Source organism: Cygnus atratus, chromosome 2 (genome assembly GCF_013377495.2).
Source record: "Cygnus atratus isolate AKBS03 ecotype Queensland, Australia chromosome 2, CAtr_DNAZoo_HiC_assembly, whole genome shotgun sequence".
Lineage (NCBI taxonomy): Eukaryota > Metazoa > Chordata > Aves > Anseriformes > Anatidae > Cygnus > Cygnus atratus.
The window spans coordinates 137,639,162-137,647,170 of NC_066363.1; the positions used below are offsets into that span (position 1 = coordinate 137,639,162).

An 8,009-nucleotide genomic window follows, 5' to 3' on the forward strand; every position below is an offset into this window, starting at 1 on the left:
CACATTAACAAATGTCATTCTTCTGGGACAATTCATGGTGACATTATAAACATGAACATAACAGTTTATACATGTCACCAAAACTCCAAATGGAATAATCACAGCCTTTGGTTGTTAGGTTAGCCAAAGGTCTTCACCTCCCTTATGACTGAAGTGCACATTCTGGTGTTTGCTCATTTTTATAAAGCCTTATTTTTCTGACTTTGGTCAAATTTCTACTTGAGTCACTGGGATTCTTTTGATTCTTTCAAACAGGAGTTAATCAGACCCAGAAGACTGATGAAGACATGTAAGGGTAAGATTCAGATATCTATTTTTATGATGCTCAGAGCAGACTACCATAACATAGGCAGGTGAACATCGTACCTCTGCTTCAGAGAGCAATAAAGTCTTCTTTGGATCACAAAATGGTAAGGGCCCATACTGTCACACATAAAATTTTATGAAAAGGGGAACTTTTATTTTAAAAATAAATAAATCAATAAGTATTTTCCTGTCCATTTAGACAAACAAACTGCCTCACCAAGGAGTCAAGTGAGCACTAAGGCAAGTGAAACAGCAGAAGCCCAGATTCAAGATGGGAGCAGCACCACCCCATCAGGCAGCAGTGATGTCTTAGATCCACACAGCACCTTCATGAAATCTGACTTGCAGACTGGTGTTTGCTTGAGCAGCCAGACCTTCACCCTCCCTCACCTTGCAACTCTGAGGCAAGGCTGTGAGACACCAAAATCAACACAGTAGCTGTGGCCAATTTAACTTTGAGTCCATTATTTGCAGAAAACTCTACAGGTTGGGGGTGGGCAGGGCAAAGCACTGCACTGAGCCAGACACCTCCAAAGTAGGGTAGGGATCGAGACTCATCCCATAGCTGGTGTTTCCTACTCAGTGCTAACAAGGGGAAGAGGAGCACTCACTCTGCTCTACTGGCTCCAGAGTAAATCTGATTCTGCTGCTCTGAATCACTGTGCTGATGGGCAGTGCCTGTTTTAAGGCTCTGCGACTTGGGGGCTGAGTTTGGTATCTGACAATCTCTGCACTATACCCCAAATCTTTCTGTAAAATACCATTTTGAAGCAGTTCAAAGCAAAACTAATTTCTGCACTAGGCAGAATATGTAAATTTTGTGATTTGAGTTTCTTTGTACTTGTCTTTCTGACAAATGATGAGCCTTTTAATGTTATTATTGCCTAGAAAATTCCAAATTACCATTCTCAAATGTCCTAAAACAAATTAGCATAACTAAGAAGCCTCTATTTAACTCTGTCTCCTCAGTCATTAAAAAACACCACAAATGCACATGTTCTTTAATGTCCTCAGAAAAAAACAAAACCTCATTTTACCATAACAGAGATGTGAGGGGAAGCATTGAAAAGAGCCTGAGATTTGGGAAAAATAACCCAGTGAGAACCAGGAAAGAGGCACTACGTAGAGCTACAGCTGGGGTTCAACGCAGCTGAGTTTGCAATGTGCTAGCTGAGGTGTCCCAGAGGAGGCTATCAAGGTTGCTTTGGTCAAAATGAACCGTCAGCCATCAGCCCAAGTAAAATGGCTTTGCTCACCGTCTTCTGTTGGCTGTCAGGCTAGGAAGCATCCATTCAAGCAGTTGTACCAGCAATGCTGAAGAGATGAAAATGTCCAGAAAAGATGAGGGATGAGCTCTCCCACCGGTGCCGTTCACTTTGGGTCTGTCTGCCCTAAACCCAAAATGTGGAGTTGAAACTGCTGCCCAGCACTGCCATGCTGGGCTTTCAGGGAAACTGCCTGCAGGGCCCTGGTTCCTTCCAGCCTTGGCAGGGTGGCGGAGGCCTGCCAGTAACACGGCAATGCAAACTAGGCAGTTCTGGGACCCAGAGCAGTGCCTGCTGGAAGCCAGATAATCAGGTCACTCCTCAGGCTGACTGAAAACTGAGTGCTACCTCCAGTCTTTCAGCTATTTTCCCATCCATAGCATCTGCTCCAGACCTGCTGCCCCATCCCCTACCTCCCCTATATGAAGACTTAAACAGCCCCATGTCTTGCTCCCACTTTTCCTACAGTGAGTAGAGGAAAAATGTTACATTTTCCTAAGGAATTTGTGAGCTGTAGTCACACCAACGTGCCTATGGTACAAGTGCAAGGGAGACAAGCAAAGAGTAAGGCTCTCCACTCATTATTTCCCTTATCTTTGACTAATTAATAAGTTCCCACGCTGCATCTGATCCTCCTTTAACCTGGAGACTGCAGCTTATATAAGCTGTGTGCTCATTTCACACCAAACATGTTGGGATCTTTACCTCTGCAGGGACAGCTGGTTTTTGGCAGGGCAGAATGGATATCCAGGTGGCAGGAGCACTGTCAGCAACCGGTTGCAATGGTTTTTAATTATAAGTTTTGACTTTTGGGTTCCCTATGACTGATTCAAAAAAGAGTTGTATTTGAAAGACTGAACAAAGTAAAGGAAACTGAAACTGTCTGAAGTCTGAAGCCTGACAGGTAAAGAATAATATGATGAAGCAGAGTCAGTGTTTTGATACCTTTGCTTTCAACAAACAGTTTTAGAATATGGGATAGGGGGAAATCTTTCTACCAGAGCCTTCACAGACGAGTACAGCAGTAGAAAACAGGGTAAGGGCATGTTTGTTTCTACTCTCCTCATCCTCAGGGACTGGTTCACCGGTTAACCTGAAACAGTTAACATCTGCAGTCTATCAGGGACCAGGCTGCAGCATGAAGAATCCTACAGAGACTGGGAAAAGGACATTAAAAAAAAAATCAACTACAAAACACTTGAAATGGAAAATAAAAATAGGAGGGTTTGCATCATTTGCCTTCAACTTGAATAGCCTGATAGTGTGTGGTGGTTGCTTCTTGCAGGGGAAAACCACGGCTGGAAATTTCATTGTTCAAGTGCTTTAAGCATCCTGGTGAATGCTTGTAGGACGTGCTCTAACAACTGTTTTCTCTGGTGGAAGTGCCAGCTGAAGAGGCTCTCACTGGTTCTGGGGTGCTTCCTCAGCCAAGGGAAATGAATAAATAATCTTCATCTCCAGGGTGGCAGCTCCCTCTGGGATCAACCCATGTTTTCACCTTGCTGAGGCCACCAAGTGGCTGCATCAAGCCCACAGCAGCATGGGGTGAGTTGAGCACTGATTTCCTCCTTGAACAGAATGAGCTAAAGCCTTAATTGTGGCACTTTACATGAAATCTAGCTTTCATGTGTATGACAGAAGGCAGCATGGAAAGGCCTCACAGCGATGTGTTTAATCCTTGGGATTTCTCCTTGCACCTGATGGTAGGCACCACTGCTGGCTGATCTGAGCACATGAGGATTGGGTTTCCTTGTTGCACATACTGGCCACCTGCACAGACAGCCTGTGACGAACAGTGATATATTGTCATGGGACAGGAGGCCACCAATCCGTCTGAAGGAGCTGTCAATGTTTTAAACCTCAAGGATAGAGCCAAAGTGATTTATTAGCAAAAATCACGAAATAAAACTACCTCTCGAGGTGAGTGTCTGGGCAGCCAGTAGTAACTCCAAGCTTATTGAGAGACAGGCAAAGGAGGAAAAAGACACAGAAATGAAATTAATTTCCCTCGCAGGCTCAGCTTCCATAATTAAACCACCATACACAGTGACAACACACAACAGCCGTGTGAAATACTGAGTTATGGAGGAAGAATTTCTTCTGAGCTTTCATTGGCTGTTTCTACCCAGCTCTTCTCTCCTCCTCTGACAGAAATTCAAACCAATATTAATATTGTAGTTAATAATCTCAACTAATCTTGCAAAATGTTTTTGTCCATAAACAATAGTATTGGAAATAAATAAACAATCTTTGAGAAGTGCCGAGGGAAATAAAAAAGGATTAAACTGAAGCAATTACATACACTTTATATTAAGCAGAATAAACCCACATGTGGTGGCTTCTTATGTTCATTACTCCAGCAGACTCGAGATATTACAGTAATATTAGTTTGTCAGGAAATACTTCAGGTAACTAAGTACATATTTCATCAGATTTTACTACATCATTAAACACGTCTATGCCTCACAGCACACGATACGGGGCTGAGGCAGGGAAGGCTCTCAGAGCTGAGGCTCAAACGGCATCAAACAAGCATTGCCCATGCTGATGCTAAGGAGAAGTCCCACCTCCACCCTTTGCCCCATGACCACACATTCCCCCTGCTACCCTTGTGCCAACAGCTAGGATCAATAAGCTTGATCAGAGATCCAACAGGAGAATAACCCTGATGAAAAATAAAAAGTAATGCCAGCGCAAGCAGGCGTTACACTGCAGTTACGTGGACACAGGCACTTTAGCTTCTTCCGGGGAGCTGCACGTTTACAGCCATCATTTAGGGCTTACTGTAGTGCCACAGACTTTCCTAACATGTGTTAGATCTGCCAGGCCCATGTGGATGTCCCTGATGCCCACATGGCACAAGGACAGCTGTGACCAGCAGCCATGCTAAGCCCCTTGTGTCTGAGGGCTCTTGCACGGGGCTCTCTCTCTTACACCTCCTGATAGCTCATGGGTCTGAAAGGGCCAAAAAATGCTGCCCACGAAAGCAATTCACCTCCACTTTCCTGGGACATTTCCAGGCAGATGAGAGCTGGCACGGTTATCATTTCTGGCAGAGGTAGAAAACAAACAGCTCCCCTTCAAAACCGAACCAAGTGGACAAAACAACCCCAGGAACAAGGGAAGGGACAGAGCCTCTGCCTGCAAACCTGAAACTGGGCTCAAACCACAGACACAGCCAGGACAGTCCATTTGCCAGGAGTGGAGGAAAGAAATGGTTTCTGATATATCCAAATACATAAAATGTCACAATGAGAGTGTAGAGAAGAAGCTAACTCTTGGGAAGATAAAGGTTGGTAGCAGTATACGGCCTGTAGTTACCCATTGCCTACTCCAAAACCTTAACTCTGCAAGTAAATGAAAGCACAGAAAACCAGAATTAGAAAACTACCATGCTTAAAAAATAGCAATCCTCATGCAATCACCCCAAGAAGTACAGGAGTAGGGCTAGGATGTTTTGCAAGCAAAGGTATAACCCCATCATGACGTGCAGGCAGGTGTCTCCATGACAAGGGACCCGTGTCACGGGGCTCCCCATCAGCTCTGCAAGCACTCCAAGACCCAGGGCCCTAATTCCCAAGCCTTCACTAACCCCTGGCTCCCAATTCTTGTTCCATAAGAGACCCCAGCTCTGGTTTCCAGAAGCATCTCAATCAGCCATCAGGCAGGAGTGCTGCAGCTCCAGGGGCTTAGGCACAGGATTTCAGAGTTTTCCTTTCCTCTGAGGCTGAGAGATGCCTCCTGCCACCTGGATATCCCGCCAGTAGCACATGCAGAGTCCAGAGGGGAAGGTTTTGGGGACTCTGCCTGAGTTATGACCTGCTACTGGGCTGCTCACAGGGAAAGGAGAGCAGTTACTCGCAAGCCATTTTATGCACAATTTATACCAATACTTTGCATCATAAAAAAGTGGTTTGCTTCTTATGCTGCAAAGAACAAGAATGTTGAGTATCCTGCCATGCCTCCTACTTTGTGAAGCAAAAAGCAGGGAAGAGGTAAAGGGTTTAATCAGCCTCCAATTCATTTTTATTGTTAGCAGATGCTTCAACTTGCTAGTTCTCGGAGGCCGCTTCAATCTCTGCTTTGCAGTCGCCCAAATACCAAATACATTGTCAGCACTGACAACTACAGAAACACCGCTGGCAGACACCAGCAATGCTGTAGCACAGAGCAGCACAGCTCCCTACCCTGTTAGTGCTCAGACACGGCTATTTGCAGGGGGAAGCCAAGGAGGCCTGGGATGAAGAAGGAGCAGGTGCCAGCAGCAAAGGGGTGCAGGAAGGGGCTCTTCAGCGGACTGTGGGGAGAGGCTGAAATGATTTCCTGCTCTCCCTGAGTCCTCTTGTTCCTCCTGGTGCTGCAGGGCACTTACCTTGTGCTTGCTGTACCAGGGGCCAGAGAGGGGCCCCTCAAAGAACACATTCTGCTCCGAAACAGGGAGGATGCCCATGTCCCTGCCCTCAGCCCCCTGTCACACCAGCGGGGACAGGTGGCTGGCAGCAGAGGCGAGCAAGACGAGGACGTGGCACTCGCTTCCTGGTGTGGGCAAGGCTGTGCCTGTGGGTCACCCTGCACCCAGGGGTGTGCAGAGAGGTGCTGCGCGGCCGGGGGCAACGGGAGACCCTCAGCTGAGGAAGATTTACATCAGGGTGCATAGCAGAGGAAACGGAATTTGTCAGCAGTTTCACTGCTTCTTCCCAGGGCACTCAGGTGCCTTTCTACTTTTTTTTTTCTTTTTTTTTCCTCCCTCTCTGACTTCCCCAATGCCCCACCCTGCTCTTAAAAGGCAGCCTGGGAATTTAACTCCTTCAAATCAATGCCTAAATCTCAATGGCCAAATTATTCACTCCTCACAGATAGGTTACAAGAGCTGGAAGTTGTTGTTTCCATATTCATATAGTCAGTTGCATAAATTCTTATTTCTGTCATGCATTCTTTACTCATAGACATTTCCTGAATAGCTTCTTTGCAGAGATTTCAGGCAATGGGTTTGTTTCCAATCTGTGGCTTTATCCATTCATTCAGTTAGTTTTGATTTAATCACTTAAGCTCTCCTGAGGAAAACAACCAGAAAAGCTCCCTAAATGGGAGATTAGGAGCTAGTCAGATAGGAGCTTGGCGGAGTTACACTCTGGGACAGAAATGGGCTTCTAAAGAAACACAGAAAGCAAAAATTAAGCCATCACATCTTCAGGCTCTGGACAGGATAACTGCTTGTTTATCTAGAGGGCTCATACGATGCTCTACCTTGGAAGCATTGGGACGTTGGTCAGCTGGGCTTGAAAATGTCCAAAGCCCTGACAATTTCTGTAACAGACGAGGCTCGGGGGGTAGTTCTTGTACCACCTGCTACAGCAGAGTTTTGTCCTGCTGTTAGGTAGAAGAAATTGGATTTATTCTTAATTTCAGTGTGCCTGGTGGTCCCACCATCAGAGAGATGCATAAGGAGAGAAGAGAACAAGACAGCAAGCAGCAGAGAAGGCTGGGGAGTGAGCTTCCAGTGGACAAGGAGATATTATACCTAATGGATATAAGCAGCAGTAAAGTTGACTGCAGAGATACAAATGAGGATACAGACCCTCAGTATGATTAATTTATTTGAAAATGGAAGGAACATGTAATTACAGGAAAGAAACTGAAGTTAAATCAATGCTCTCCTGCTTTGCTATATAAACAATGCCTGTGTTAGCTACAGGGATGTTATCTGGATTCAGCCAGAGGTGAACTGGGATATGGGAGAGGCTGAGGTGGCAAGGTAGTGCTTCAGCCAGATGATGATATAACACCCCAAAATAGGAAACCTTGCCTTATAACAAGAAATATTTTTTTCATGCATGTGGTCCAACTTGAAGTACCAGTTTCTGTGATCACAGCTCCAGTGAGTCCTCTGTAAATACTGGAGCTAGCTGAAGCCATGTATACATAGGTACACTGAAGGGAAAAAAAAACAAGAAAAAAAAAAAAAGGAGAAAAAAAAAAAACAGCTCCAATATTTCATGGCTATGTAAATTGCTGCAGACTATTTTTACAGTGTTGCGTAATTATTCTCTGGAGTCTAAGCTTACATTTAAAAAAATGTTTCTAGGCAATTTGGGTTATGGTTGCAAAAAAAAATCAAAAAAAAAAAATCTTTAAAGTGGAACTGGAGTGTAAACTGCTGCAGTGATATTTGCCCAGTCTAGAGAGAGTTGAAACAATAGCTCAGAGGGAAGTGTGAATGGACCCATTCTTCTAACTGGAGCGCTAAACTGGAAGTCTGCTGACAATTTAAGTGTCAACATCAGCTACTTCAAGGCGGATCATTTTAGCAGAAACACCAGGCTAATGTTCTTATTTGTCATCCTCAATTTGCACTTGTTGGATAGCAGATCCTGGGGAGAGGAGGAAAAGCAGCAACTGGTTGTCTGGTTTGCTGGTCTGAGGAAAGCTCTCCCATTC

General features: G+C 45.1%; 1 protein-coding gene across 1 annotated transcript in view; it reads right to left on the reverse strand.

The window, feature by feature from the left end:
• Nucleotides 1–6,021, reverse strand: part of NIPAL2 (NIPA like domain containing 2) — a 46,997-nt gene extending 40,976 nt beyond the window's left edge. Inside the window, exon 1 of the mRNA XM_035546351.2 lies at nt 5,944–6,021. Within this exon, the coding sequence (XP_035402244.2) occupies nt 5,944–6,021 (78 nt within the window). The remainder of the gene's footprint in view (nt 1–5,943) is intronic.
• Between the last annotated feature and the right edge of the window lie 1,988 nt (nt 6,022–8,009).